The sequence below is a fragment of the Ammospiza caudacuta genome, chromosome 1 (assembly GCF_027887145.1).
Source record: "Ammospiza caudacuta isolate bAmmCau1 chromosome 1, bAmmCau1.pri, whole genome shotgun sequence".
Classification (NCBI taxonomy): Eukaryota; Metazoa; Chordata; class Aves; order Passeriformes; family Passerellidae; genus Ammospiza; species Ammospiza caudacuta.
Window position 1 is genome coordinate 23,263,826 of NC_080593.1, and position 14,790 is coordinate 23,278,615.

The 14,790-nt window shown below is 44.7% G+C and overlaps 1 protein-coding gene across 2 annotated transcripts in view; it reads left to right on the forward strand.

Moving 5' to 3' along the window:
- The first annotated feature begins 9,482 nt into the window (after window positions 1-9,482).
- CDK14 (cyclin dependent kinase 14) overlaps window positions 9,483-14,790 on the forward strand; it is a 310,857-nt gene continuing 305,549 nt past the window's right edge. The window contains exon 1 of one of the 2 annotated variants that reach the window (XM_058806832.1): window positions 9,483-9,803. In XM_058806832.1, coding sequence (XP_058662815.1) covers window positions 9,713-9,803 — 91 coding nt within the window. In that variant the 5' untranslated portion in view covers window positions 9,483-9,712. The remainder of the gene's footprint in view (window positions 9,804-14,790) is intronic. The other variant, XM_058806840.1, reaches the window with a different exon arrangement.

The following is a 14,790-nucleotide window of genomic DNA, read 5'->3' on the forward strand; positions in this document are numbered from 1 at the left end:
TTTACTGGCTTTCCACCTTTCCCCTTCTTGATCCCAACAACTGAGAAATTGACTGAAATACTTTCAATCAGCATAAGGTTCTTCTATGGCAAAGTAGCTATATATGAACTGGGAGCACTAGGTGAAAAGATGGGTCTAAAACAACAGAGATTTTGTTTCATTTCATTGGTGTGGAGGAGTGAGGGCGTAGTGTCACCTCCTTTGGGATGCTTGGAGCACCACATGCAATTATGAGAGCCTTGTGTTGTGAACTCAGGAAGCTGGAATTATCAGGGGCTTTCCTTAGGACTCTATCACTCACAAACTTTTTTCTGAAAGAGATTTGTCTTAGCAGGGACTCTGTCAAGTGAAGCTTTCATTAGAAAAAAATTACTTTCCAGTGAATTTGTCTTCTGAATCACTCCTCAGAGACCTTTTTCCCTGGGTATATGCTCTTATTTATATTGTGTATCACTTTTTATAAATCTTAAAGACACATCCATTCTGGATGGCTGTAACTGCAAGAGGAATTGCAGAAATACTGTAAATATTTTAGCAAGTAATGTAGGATTATTTACTTTTTAACCTCTTACTGTAATAAACTGAACCACACAAAGTCCTCTCCATTTTACCACATTGTCTATGCTTCTCCTTATAAAGGAAAAACAAATACATATTCTGGAAATTTCTGTACAATAAACAAAGTCCTGCTAGAGTAACTTGTGAGCAGTGAATTTTGATTATATAAACTTGAAAATAAGAATGAGAATTAACTTCTTATTTTCATCAATTAGACAAAGGGTACTTAATTTCAAATTTAGGTACTTATTTCAAATTTGAGGTTAGTGGACATGAGTGTAACCAGGCTTGAAATCTCTGGGTTTTTAAACATGATATTTAAATCCTCAGTAAAATATATAACCAAAGGATGTAAATGCTGAATAAAGTTAGTTGCAATATTGCATGTGTTTTGGGATCAATTTGTTACTGATGCAAGCAGGCTCATCTTGTAGTAGTCCATGTTTACATAGAGACCAACAGTAATAATTATTTTGAGAGTTCAGTGGGGTACCAGGACCTCTAACCATTAAATTCTGAAGCCACTGTGCAGTTCTGGTTACCAGCTGTGCAGGGATGCCTCTAAGGTCTTTCTCTCTGTGTCAGACTCACTTCCTTCCGCTCAGATCTGAACCTCCTCTCTGTTAACTCCTCTTGTGTGTCCAGCTGATCATCCCAGTCCACTGCCTTCCTCTTCATATCACCCTCTCACCCATCCCTCTGCTCTGTCTCCTTGCATCCAGCCCTGGTACCTCAAAAATGCAAGTTTCCAAGAGACTGTTTGGCCCTTGGAGAGCACTCCCTCCACCCAGCACATCTCACAGAATCACAGCCACAGGATATTCTGAGCTGGAGGGACCCACAAGGATCATCAAGGCCAGCTATTAAGCAAATGGGGACCAAACTTACAGCCTTGGTGTTATTAGCACCATGCTCCATCAATATTTGCTCATGATTCCATTTTCCATCACCTTTGGAGAGATGTGTGCTTTACACACAGTCCTTTCCAGAGGCAGTGGGACCCCAGAGGGAACTGTTGCTGTGCAGCACTGGCCAAACAGTGCTCAGGCAGTGCATGGAACAGACTCTGGGTAGCTAAGCCCACAGGTGTTGTTATCTTGTTGTTATTATATTTCTTGAGTTGCATACCTTCTGGGTGGTTTCCTCACACACAACTCTTCACAGCAGTGCTACTCCTGCTTCTTTGTCAGGGCCCCTCCAAGGCTCTCCCTGGCTGGCCAAGCCACCCCCTTTTATCCCAGTTATCTTCACTAGCCACAGCTGCCCCCAATTAAGGACATCACAGCTGCAGTCCATTTAGAACAACTAGGACTGGGGCAAGGCCACTTATACAATACATATATTTTACTAGGACTCCTACTATACACAGGAGTGAGCTGAATGAAGATGCCACTGCACCTAGTGCAGAGGCTCTCTCCTCTGACTTGTTTCTTGCTAGTTTGTATGAACAACACTTCATTAAAATAACTCATGTTGCCACTGGCTCATAGGTCAACCACATTGAGTTTTCACAGTACTGTCCTGACAAGACTGTCACAAGCACCATAATTAGTTGGTGTGCCTGGAGACCATCACAAATTTGTTACAATAACCTGGGCTTTTCTCCTCTTAATTTTGCAGGAGGTCTCATCTTTTAGCATTTACTTCATACATTTTTTTAAAACAAAATGGAGGAAATTGTCACATCTAATTTTCACACAGGTCCAGGTACTTTAAATCTGGCAGCTCCTTCTTGTACAGAGTGACTTTTGCTCTTTCTTCATGCAACTAAAATCCTCTTCATTTCACAGGCTGGCTGCCACACGCTCCTAACCTTCAGTTTTGATAAAGGTTCTTTATCCAGGTTCCAAAATCTCTTTTATAGGTCATCTTTCCACCTTATCATCCTGAGTATCTCTTTTCCACTTTGTTTCTTTCTGCTGCCTCTCCACCTTCTGCTGCATTAAACACCCCCACCTTTTCTTTCCTTTTAAAACTCCTAATTACATAAATCTTTGCACTTCCTAAGTTCTGTGGTGACACCAACCCCTGCCTCTAATTAGTGTTTCCAGCTCTTCTTCAGTTGAATTTTCCTTAAAATGTCTTTATACTTTCCCCCCTAACTCCTGGAAGCAGGGCTTTAAACACAGAGCCTCTCTTTCATCTTTCTCAAAAATCACATATTGCCTGGGAGTTTTACTCCACAGTGGCCAATTTGCTGTTTCTTGTGCTTCTGACTCATTTTGCAGAGGATGGGTACTGCCATCCTTCAACTGTCACAATTTCTGTGGCCAGCCTCCATTGGAAATTTTGGCTGCAACACTTTTGTGTAGAGACCATACCTGCATTACCTGGAGGGACATCACTTCTGTGTAGTTCCTTATCACTATTTAAGCCCCTAAATGGCAACCACAGCCTTTACTTCTGCTGCACTGTAAGAAAGACCTGGACTGAGAGATCAGGAGCTCTCATTTGGGGTGATTCTGTGAAGACCAACGATATTGCAAGCTGGTAGTGAAGGACAATATTCAGTTGTGAATTTGTGGCACTTAATTTGTGCAGTAGTTTGTTACCACAGTGATAAGAACTAAATAAAACTGTAAGATGCAGGTTCTGAAACCTTCCCTCAGCAGACTGCCATGTGGGCTGGACTGTTTTTAGCTGCCTTAGGTGCTGATTTTGGGATAGAACTGAGAAGAAAGAACAAGCAATGTTTTCCTGCATGCCTGAAGTCCATCCAGATTTTCATGTTAAGAGGGTCGACCTCCATTTTGACAAAGAAGCCTTTCATGTATAATAGTTGCAAATATTTTGTATTATTTTTGAGGGAGAGTTTCTCTCTCCACAGGGAGATAACATTCCCATTATGCTCTGTCCTACAGATTCAAGCAGTCCAAAAGGGTACAGAGAAATATGAGTAAATGGAGTTCATCTGCTTCTATAGCATGTTTGTTTATAGTCATTACAAATTATTTTACTAGTTAAGAAATGGGGAAAAAATAGCAGAGCAAGAGGAAGTTGGGATATTTTAGAAATAAAGCAGGGTTGATATTTCAAGCTTGTTTCCAAGAGATATCAGTATATGGGTTTTTAATTTTGCACATAGTGCTTAAATATTCACACCTAGAATCAATATAGGCTTTGTGTGCCTGTGTGTTTTCAAAATCATGGCTTACCTACAAGAGGACCCTTGTCCATGAGAAATTTCCTCAGGCTGTGTATGCCAGTTATCACATTTTCCCAGCCCAAATCACTTGGGCTTTGTATGTGTAGAGGCACAGACTTCTGAGTTGCACACATAATGCTACAGTGCTGATGAGATTTTGCTGTGAAGAAAACTTGTGCTGTTACAGTAAACACCCTTTATTCAATATTTCTGATAAAATTACATAATGCACACTTGCTTTTTAAGTGCATCTAGGTGGATCAACCTCAGCCTTCCTGCTGTTTCATTTTGCATCATTTTCATAATGAGTATTTGCTGAATATTTAGGTGACTCCAAAACATTCATATCTAAAATCACAATGATTGGGGCCATTGCATATTAAGTCCCATTTCCCCTTTTATCAAGATAGCATAAGAAAATGAGCTCACTAAAAGGTGTTTCTGCTTATTTCACAGGAACAGCATTCAGTGTCAATGCTATGTTGCTAGATAGCCAGGTGATTTTAAACTGGAAAGCACCTCAGCCCATTCCTGCAAACCTAGCTTACCTATACTTGCCCAGCAGAATCTCTGAGATGACACCATTTATATAGAAACATATATTGTAAAGTATTTCAGCTCATAATAATAATGCTACTTTGTTTGTTTGAAGTGTGTAGGTTTCTGATACATTGTCATTCATGTTGGGGTGGTTTTTTCTGTTTTTCTGCACACTGTATCCTCAGTGGGATTTTTCCACATCTATGTGTACTAGGTCTGGCTGGAATAGAGTTAATTCTCCTCATGGCAGCTCGTATGATGCTGTGTTTTGGATTTGTGACCAAAACAATGCTGCTGTATAGACTCTTTTTATTGCTGGGCAGCATTTGTTCAGCATCAAGGCTGCCTCTGTTTGTCCTGCTACCCAACCAGTGAATAGAGCAGGGGTGCACAAGAGGTGAGGAAGGGATACAGGCGACCCAAACTGTGCCAAGCAATGTTCCATGCCATATAACAATATTCAGCAGTGCAGTGGAGAGGAGTGCAGTTTAGGAAGGCCAGCTGTCTTTCGCTTCAGGAACAGGCTGGGCATCATTCTGTGGGAGATGGCAAGGCATTGCCTTTGCATCACTTTTTTCTTTTTTCTTATTCCACTTCTTTGCTTATAGAATTATCAACCCATGAGTTTTCTTGTGTTTGCTCTTACTTTTTTGTTCTGTGGCTGTGCAGTGCTCAGCTGCCTATGGGGGTTAACCCTCAACTTTGTGTGACGGCCAAGCCAAAAACAATCCATACCTTCCTGGGAAGTTAACTGCTCACAAACACCACAAGGAAGCTGCCTAACAGAGACGGGAGCTACAAGCATCAAGGTTAAAGATGCTGTGTTTCAATTGCAGCCATTTAACCCCTGATGTGATGGTGCAAAGTAAGAATGAAACAGAAACAAGTGATCCCATATGTTAATACATGAAATAAAGTGACCACGAGGGGGTACCAGAGGTGTAAAACCATGGATGGCTCAGCAGGTCACCTCTAGCCAGCAGCTGGATATCAGGCAGCAGGAAACACACTTTTTTCCTGTTGTGACTTTGGAACCCTGTGGGTGAGCCTTAACTCATCCCTTCTTACCCCACAGAGCAGGCTTTGGCAACAGCAGCCGGGCTGGAGAGGCAATACCTGGGCCTATGTGCCCTCTGTTAATCAGCAGGGATGCATGGAATATCAACAAGGGGAAAATTTCCATATGTGCATAAAAACTGGAATTTAATGATTATCACCAATAAGGCAACATAAATATATATATATTTATATATTATATCAGCTCTGAGAACTTTTTGTGGGAACAAGTTATGATGTGGATGCAGATTGCACACGTACTGTTCTGCTGTTGCCAAAGTTTAATTTTTGTCACTAATGCATTTTGCTAGCAGAGCTTAAAGGTCATGTCCCTAAGGATATGACACCATTTGTGTTAGCAGAGCCTGGCTTTCTCTTCAGATAATAGTCATCTTGGACTGAGTACCATTAGAGGACAAGTGAAAGTGAGACTGGGGAGGGGGGAAGAGGAGGGGGTGTGTTGTGTGACTGTACATCCATCTTCATCACTGGAGGGTCACGAAAGGATTGCTGTGTGTTAACAAGCAACACAGCTCCAAGCACTCAGGTCCCAGACGCTGCAGCAGAGAGATCTTTTCAAGGTGAGCAGACTGGCCTGATGCAGAATGCCTCCAGCCAGGGAGATTTATGAAAATCTACTTTATACTGGCAGCAGAAGGCCTGACAAGACAGTGCTCTCCCCAGAGAAGTTACACTGAGTATTTCATCTCCCTAGAGAGCTTTACTGCTTTCCTCCAACAGACCACTTCATGCAAGGTCTTACTCTACCCACATAACTCCAGATCAATGGCATTAACTACCTCTTCCACAAACACACACTGCTTGTTTATATGCTCCTAAAATTTCTGAAATTCAGACACTTGGCCTAGGAATGTAACTTAAGTACACTGCCTTTTGAGAGCCCCTAAGTGTTACAGGGTCAGGGGTGGGGGGCACACAACAAACACTGGGGTTTAGAGAGAGCTCAGACTACATGAAATGACCCCATAAAATCAACAGCAAGTGCCCTGAGACCTGGGGAGTGCAGAGATCAGTGTGACACCCGAGCCACCATCTCCACCACGCACCACAGATTTATTTTTCTGTCGTTTCATCTTACCCTGCGAGTGATGAACAGCGCAGCCGTGGCTGCTCCCTCTGCGGCGAGGAGGCTGCTCTGCTGGCACACCCTGAGCTCCAGGCCCATGACCAGGCTGCTCACAGCTCCAAACAATATGTTCCTGTACACAATAACGAGCAAACTGCCAGCCCTGCTCTCTCCCCTTCTTCGGAAATAACCCACACCTCAGTGTGACACACTGAAACCGTGAGGCTCTGAGACACCGAGGAGAATGCTTCCCCTTGTCCAGCTTGCAAGGGATATCTTGGCAACTATTTTTCCTGCACTTGATAATACATTTGCAGAGTGATTCAGCATGACTCAGTGTCAGCAGCAGAGGCCAGGATTTGTAGTGAATTCTTTCCAAAGCCAGGAAAGGAGATGCTTGGGTCACAAAGTAACTGCAAGCAGTTTTTGTTTAGGGTGTTTCTTTGGAGAGTTGATGTAAGAAAAGGTGCTGTAAATAATGTGCCTGGCTTTTCATAAAACAGATGCCCCATTAAAGGCAAACATGCTTTAACTTTGTAGAGGCTTGTGGAAGAAGGCAGCAAACAACAATATCATTTTGCATGTTTTTCATGGTAATTTTTTATGCCTCAAATTGAAAGACTTAAAACAGACCTGAAATTCTGTCCCTACAAGGAAGCAAAACATCATCATCAGAGTAGCTGCTATCTCTGTGGTTTCCTAATTGCATATTTCTGCTTTACTGGTTTCCTGAGATGGGTGATGGAAATACAGAGATGAGAAATAAGAACCACCAGCTTATGAGCTTGATCAAAGCTACAAAAGTGATTCCACATTCCTGAATTCAATGAATTTTCAATACTGCTGCCCTTGGAAACAGAGGAGGTTTGGGCTGGGGAGAGAACAAAGAAGGACTTTCACAGAAATATTTCTGCCAAATAAAGACCACGGTGGGAAGAATGACACAAATTGCAGGGTGCAGTTGGAGAATCTGTGCACAGCTGGAAGCTTGTCCATCCTCTGGAGGAAAAAGTCTGTGTAACATCTCTGCATCCTGAGGTTGTACAATTTTCGGGAGACAAGACCTGGGTTTCTCTCACTTGGCACCACACTGGTGTCTAATTCAGGCAAAATTTTCATTGATTTAAAAGACCCTGACATATGCTTGTAGATCATTCCCAAACAGCTGCAAAGCCAGATGCTTCTCAGAAATTTTGGGTTGCTTGTTTTTTGTGAAAGAAAGACTGCAGTAGCCTGGCAGAGACTCATCCTTCACAAGTGATAAAGTGAGAGTTTACTTAGAAATAGGAAGGAAAAAAGGGAATATTTTTCCAAATTCACTAGATGCTAGGATCCAGGCTAATTCACTAGGTAAGACAGCATCTATCAATTAAGCATGGTTAATTACAGGTTCCTAAGAAGCTCTCAGAAATGATATCCCTAATTGCTGAAAGCAAGTCACAGACTGAATTAAAGCACTGTACAAGTCTCAGCCAAACAGCAGAGCTACCTGGAGTGAATGGTGACACAGAAAATGCAAAGTGCTCAGATGTTAAATTCAGTTTCAGCTCCTGGACCAGAATATTTTATGTATGATGATGGATGGCATTTGCCTCTCCACAAAGAACAGGGGTAGTAATTTCAGATTCAGACAAAGATCAAACCATCAGCCATTATTAAGGACTTAAATGTAATTTTCTTGAAATTATTTAGTTAAACATCCTTAAACACTTGTGTTCTCCTTCCCTTTTTCCTTTTAGTACCTTTGTCTGTTTCGTCTTAATTTTTATTTCTCCTTCTTTTCCCTGTACTGCTCTCTGCAAGGTTCCAGTTTCCACCATTTCTCAATTTCCTTCCATAACATGACATAGCCAACATTGAAAATGCCATTTTAGCTCCTGTTTCAAAGATGCTAGCAGGGTCAAGAGGATTCACACTTCCAAAAACCTTTTTATCAAACTGTCTGTACATTCAGGTGTAATGCATAAGACATTTTTCCAGCACTGCTGTACTGCTTTATGGCAGGACAAGTTCCCATTATCTTGTATGCCACAAAAAGCACACGCATATTCTACATATAGTAGATCAGAGAATTGCAATGGATTTCTACCTCAAGATGCTGCATACTGTCCATCCCCGCTGCATTGTAACAGAAAGGCTCAATCCCAATCCTGGAGCACAGAGTTGCAGTTGGCTTGAACCCAACTCACCTCAACACTTGTCTAGACAAATGTGCACCTGAAACTGAGCTTAGACACCCTCTAATTCCAGCAAATTGTGTTAGGTGGCCTCATTAAAACCCAAGTTCATTTTAACCAGATAACATACATTAAAATACTATTTGAGCCACAAAGACCTGTGCTTTAAAATCTTACCTAACATATTGTTCTCCAAAAGTAACCACTTTATATTTTAGACTAGACACGACCATCCATTTTGATGGGTTAAACTGATTTATTTTTCAGTGACGTTGCTTCAATTGAGTTAACAAGCTCAAAAGGTCCCAACACTCATTAAGTCGCAGGCTAAGGCACATGAAGGTACATTATCCGGCTGTGCCTGGACACGCACGTGGGGAGGACCCCAAGTTCCAGCCTGACGGGCCGGCTGCTCTGGGTGCCCGCGGTGCCTTTCCCCGTGCCCATCGCAGCAGCACGGCCAGCGCTCCCCGCCCGCGGGCCCTGGGGGTGCCTCCTTCCCCCGCCGGCCCCGCTCAGCCCCGGCCCCGCGGCCCGGGGGCTCCGCAGCGATCCCGGAGCCGGCGCTGCAGCAGCGGGGCAAGGGCAGCCCCGGGCGGGCGCGGGCAGCCCCGGTGTCTCCGCCGCCCCTCAGCGCCGTCCCCCTCAGCCCCGGCCGGCATCGCGGCCCCGCGGGCAGCGCGCATCCCCGGGCCCGGCCCCGGCGCTCCCCCCGGCCCCCCTCACGCCCCCGCCGCCGCCGCCGCCCTTCCTCCCCGGGGCTCCCCGGCCCGCCCAGGCTCCTCCTCCTCCTTTCTCTCAGCGCACCCTCCCTCCCTTCCTCACGCCCTCCTTCCCTCCCTGCCGCCGGCGCCCGCAGCCCCCGGCCGGACTTTGCTGCCGCTGCTCCATCTGCGCTCGGCGCTGCCGCCCTGCCCGCCCTGCCCGCCGTGCCGGGGCAGCCCGGGGCACATCACGGGGCGATGAACCGGGCGGCGCGGAGCGCAGCGGCACCGGCCGCGGTGTAGGGCTCCTCTCCCGGGCCGGACCGGGGCCGTCCCGCGGCTCCTCGGGGCGCGGAGAGCCCCGGGCCGGAGGGGCGCTGTCGGTGTCTCCCCCGAGCCTGGGCAGCGGCGGCGGCGGCCGGCGGGACGGGGGGGTCGCCCCCCGATGTGTGACATGATCGACTCGCAGTCCGCCGAGAAGATCAGCAGGATGAAAAAGTTGCGCAGAACTTTATCGGAGAGCTTCGGCCGAATAGGTGAGTCCCGGGCCTGACGGCGCTGCCCGCACCCGGGGTCCCGGCAGGGAGGGCACGGCGGGCGGTGGGCTCAGCGCTGCCAGGCTGGGAACACCCCTGACGGCGCCGTCCGCGAAAAACATTTCTTGGGAAGAAAGCTCGGGAAAGAAACAATTCCGGTAGCTCCAGGAGCGCTGCATGGGTCTGCGATGGAGTGAGCCCAAAATCGGCTGGGAGGAACAAACTGTGAATGAGAGTTGGCTGACGTGCCCCCACTGCCGAAGAGAAAACTCAACAGAAAGCAGTCGGGTATTTTCATTTTGTCGCAGGTCTGCTAGTTTATTTTTGGTACGGGCTGCAGGTTGTTTTTAGTTGAAGTGTGAGATGCTGAAGCAGCGAATAGCGGCACAGTGATTTAGGGGGGCAGACAAAAGAAGTCTATCTGTCATCTGCTGGGAAGTCTTGTCGCTCTGTCACTGACATAAAGCATCCTGAGGCAGCGTCATCCGAATGCCAATGCCACCGCGTTACCTCCCGGTGCCACCACACCGTGTTTGGCTTTGACACCAGTTTATTTTGCAGTTGAATTTGTTATTGTGAACAATGCCAAAGAGTTCTGGTCTGCTTAGATTTCAGTCTTTGGCACACTGTGTTGCTTAATTCACTGCTTAAAGCATCAGTTCCCACTGACATCATCAAGGCACGGCTGAGCGGGGAGAGGAGGTACCTCGGCGGAGGTGTGGGGTGTCCCCGAGCTGGTGGCACGGGGAGCAGCCGGAGGAGGTGCTGTGACACCCGAGGGCAGATGCAGCGCCCTGTGTGTGCCTGCAGACCCTCGCCAGCCCCTCCACGCATTGCCCGTTGGGAGGGCTGGCTGGCAGGCAGGGCAGCCTGCGGAGCTGTGAGGGGCTGTGAGGCGCCTGTGCCCTGCCAGGAGCTGTGGCCTTTGGCTCTCCCCAGTGACCCTACCCAGGATCTGTGCTGGCACACTTGGGCATTTTAATTTTTCACGTGCTGTGTATGCATTCAAGCACGGCAAGCTTTTAGGAGGATGATTGTCTTTGAAACCAGGTATTTTTATTGTCCTACTCCAGGATGAAAGAGACTGAGAAAAGCTTATTCTTACTTGTAAACCAGAGAGTTTCAAGGGGAAATACAAAGTTACAGTTGTAAAGCAAGTATCAAGTCACTGTTACAAATCTTTTTGTCCCCATTTGAAAGCAGCTTTCACCTATCATCAGTCTTAAACTTGTAAAATACATTTAACTTTCTTTGATTAGAAGAAAAAAAATGAAGCAGTCAGGTGTTTGGTCTGTTACATGTCTCTGTGGATGTATAAACACAGAGACACTCTTCCACAGAGCTGTGAAAGGGTTTTACTAATGGTGGAAGTCATTAACAAAGAAAATGTTTTGAATGAGGATGCTGCTTTGTTGTAACAGTGACAGTCCTGTTAATGCCTTTTAGTGATCAAGGCCCCTCTGGCTGGTAATTTCTGCATGTTTTATTTGGCTCGGTTGGGTGATCATCTCTTCTTGTCATTTTGCACAAATTAAACAAGCTTTCAGTTTCTTTGGGAGCTCTGGCCTGGTTTTAGACACACGGATATTTATGTCTGGAAGCTCCTCCAGCCCTGTGTGTGCAGGAGTGTAGGAGTGTGGCTGGTATGTGGTTGGTTTGTTTGTTTGCTGGTGGTTGTTTTGTGATTAAAACACAGCTGCTACCAGCAAGTTTGTTCCATCTCCAGATGCTCAAATATATTGATCATCATTCTGGCAACTGCACTTTGAGCAAAAAAACTTCTAATGTATCTGTGTGAGGTTTGGAGATAGTCCACTCCCTGATACCAGAGCCACAGATAAGCCCAAGCAAAGAAACTCTAAACTTGCATACCAGGAAATCCTTGGTGCTGCACTTAACTCTTATATTGAAGTGAAGGAGAGAAAAGGGAAACCTCACTGGAAAAAGACTTCCTGGGTATCTAACATTTGGGTTTTAATGCTCTTTTTGTAGGTGCTGGTTGCTTGGTATGGTTAGCAAATTGCACATTAATTATATATTTCATTTGTAACTTTTTTAGTCATCTGCTCAGTTGTGATTTGTCATAAACAATAAATTCCTGACAGAGGTAAAGGCCAGGCTGGATGGGACTTTGAGCAACTTGGTGTGATGGAAGTTGTCCCTGCCCATGACAGGGGAGTTGGATGATCTTTAAGGTCTCCTCCAACCCAAACAATTCTGTCACTCTGTAAAAGAGTGATGATATATCAAACTTTTCCTGTTGTGCTTCAATGACTGTGTTTTTGCAGGTTTAAGTACACAACATAGTGTCATGAGCACAGTCATACAAATGATGTTAGAGTGCTGTGGTGTTTGAATCAAATAATTAGTGAGTCGAACCTTCATGGGTTGCAGTAGGAAAGATCTGGTGATCATTCTTTAAATGATAAAGCACTGTTACACCTTCCCCCAGTGTTGGCAGTATTCCATCTACCAAATGCAATTCTCTCAATACTGCAAGACCCCAAACGTTGGTACCAGATTTAGATACCCAAGTTTATGTTAAGAGAGGTGGAAATGTATCCTGATTGTCATTGGCAGTGAGCTTTCTTTTGTTAGACCTTGCAGGTTAACACTCAATAAACTGCATTTCAGACCCACTTCTTCCCACCAAGAAGTCCTCTCAATTTCAGAAGCTGTAGCTGCAATTAATTTATATATATATATATATATATATATATTTTTTTTTTTTTTTTTTTTCACAGTGCACTAAGGTATGTTAGGTAACATTTGAAGCTATTTCCCCACCATCTCTAGACAGGGTAGTTATTCCTGGGGCACAGCAGAGGCCCAAAAGGTACCAACAGCAGCCGCAGGAAGACTTGACCCATTTTCTTTACTCTGAATGGATGCTTTGCATCCACTGGCTCTCCTGGAAGAGGGTGATGAAGATCTGGCTCATCAAACAAAACTGGGCTCAGTCCTGTAACTCTTGGAGTACCTAATATTGAAAATGTTTATTTTGCTGAGTTGAGAATTGTGATGTGTGAAATTGTCCACTCAGTCAGCCTTTTCCTGAGCATTCACTTTGTTCCATTATGTGCAGATCTGGCAGAGGATGATACAGTGCTGTGGTGTGCTGGGGGAAATGTGTGTGGTCTGTGGTGCTGCAGGGTGGCTCTTTGCTGCTGAAATTGTATTCTTCCAGTCCTAGAGAAATGAACTGTCTTTGCAGCTTAAGTATCCTTTCTCCTGGCAGAAATTTTCTGGTGTTTCCAGGAGTGTCCCTCTTAAAAGTAATCTTATCATAAAGAACTAATATTGCTAAGAATCTGAAAAAAAATGCATCATTCTTTTCATTTGTAAGTTTCTGCCAGCCTATTCATTTTTATATGAACATCCATATTTGTTTAAAAAAATTGTTTCCTTGCTTACAGACTGTGTTGACCATACAAGTGAACACATCATAACTACACGTTAAGCAACTTTTAGAAATTCAGTTGACTCACTGTTTAATTTAGGATTTAAACCTTTATTAGGTTTGGTTCTTAGTTTTGCCCTTTGATAGTTATGTAATTAAATTATTAGTGAATAATTTAATAAAAGCATTAGTCATCTCTTAATTACGTGAAGAGTTCTTAGCTATGCATTTGTTGAAGCTCATATAGCACCAGAATCACATGTGAGATCACTTCAGCTCATGCCATTTAACTTCTGTTTTCTTATGAGTTTCTTTAGCCAAAAACTAACACCAGATTGCAAAGAAAGAAAGGAGGAAAGGAAGAAAGAGAGAAAACATTGCTGAGATTTATCACAGTGTGCTAAAAGCAATCCATGGCCTTTCTGAGCATCCCTGGGCTTTGTTACTAGCTCCTCACTGTTACAAAGGTTATCTCCACTAATCTCCTCTGATGTACATCCACATAGCTCACATACCTGAGATAATGAGAACTTTGTTTGTAAACAGTTTATTTTTTTCTTAAGTTCAGCAGAATTTTTTAAACAGTTTAAAAAGGAAAATATTGCATTAAGGAGAAAAAGGTATTTTTAATATAGCTTGTTCTATAAAATATGCTGCTTTGGCGTCTTCTTTGGGAGATGCTATGCAGTGAATTGGTTGAGACTGATATAATCTTAAAACAGAATCTCTTTAAATGGGTGGCCAGAACTCTCATACTCTTTTTGTGATTCTTAAAAGCCCTCTTTTAGTAAAAGGAAGGAGCTAAAGACAAGCCAAATATATGCAATGGACCACATATTCCCGTTTCTTCTTGTTCTGTTACACTGTGAATTTTGTTTAGCTATCTGTTTGGCTATTCCTGTAGTGTTCTGGTCATGTGAAAATCCTGTGTTTTGGTAAGGGAGAAAAGCATGTCAGCACAGCTTGAGTGTTATTTACTAATTTATAGCTTGTATGTCAATGTGACCTGAATGGTAATTGGGAAGATTAAAAGTGTGTTTTTTAAAAGTGTTACACAGGTTGGGGGGGTCTCCCCTTCCCTTCCCTTCCCTTCCCTTCCCTTCCCTTCCCTTCCCTTCCCTTCCCTTCCCTTCCCTTCCCTTCCCTTCCCTTCCCTTCCCTTCCCTTCCCTTCCCTTCCCTTCCCTTCCCTTCCCTTCCCTTCCCTTCCCTTCCCTTCCCTTCCCTTCCCTTCCCTTCCCTTCCCTTCCCTTCCCTTCCCTTCCCTTCCCTTCCCTTCCCTTCCCTTCCCTTCCCTTCCCTTCCCTTCCCTTCCCTTCCCTTCCCTTCCCTTCCCTTCCCTTCCCTTCCCTTCCCTTCCCTTCCCTTCCCTTCCCTTCCCTTCCCTTCCCTTCCCTTCCCTTCCCTTCCCTTCCCTTCCCTTCCCTTCCCTTCCCTTCCCTTCCCTTCCCTTCCCTTCCCTTCCCTTCCCTTCCCTTCCCTTCCCTTCCCTTCCCTTCCCTTCCCTTCCCTTCCCTTCCCTTCCCTTCCCTTCCCTTCCCTTCCCTTCCCTTCCTTCTCTCTTTCTTTCTCTTTCCTGACTCATAGT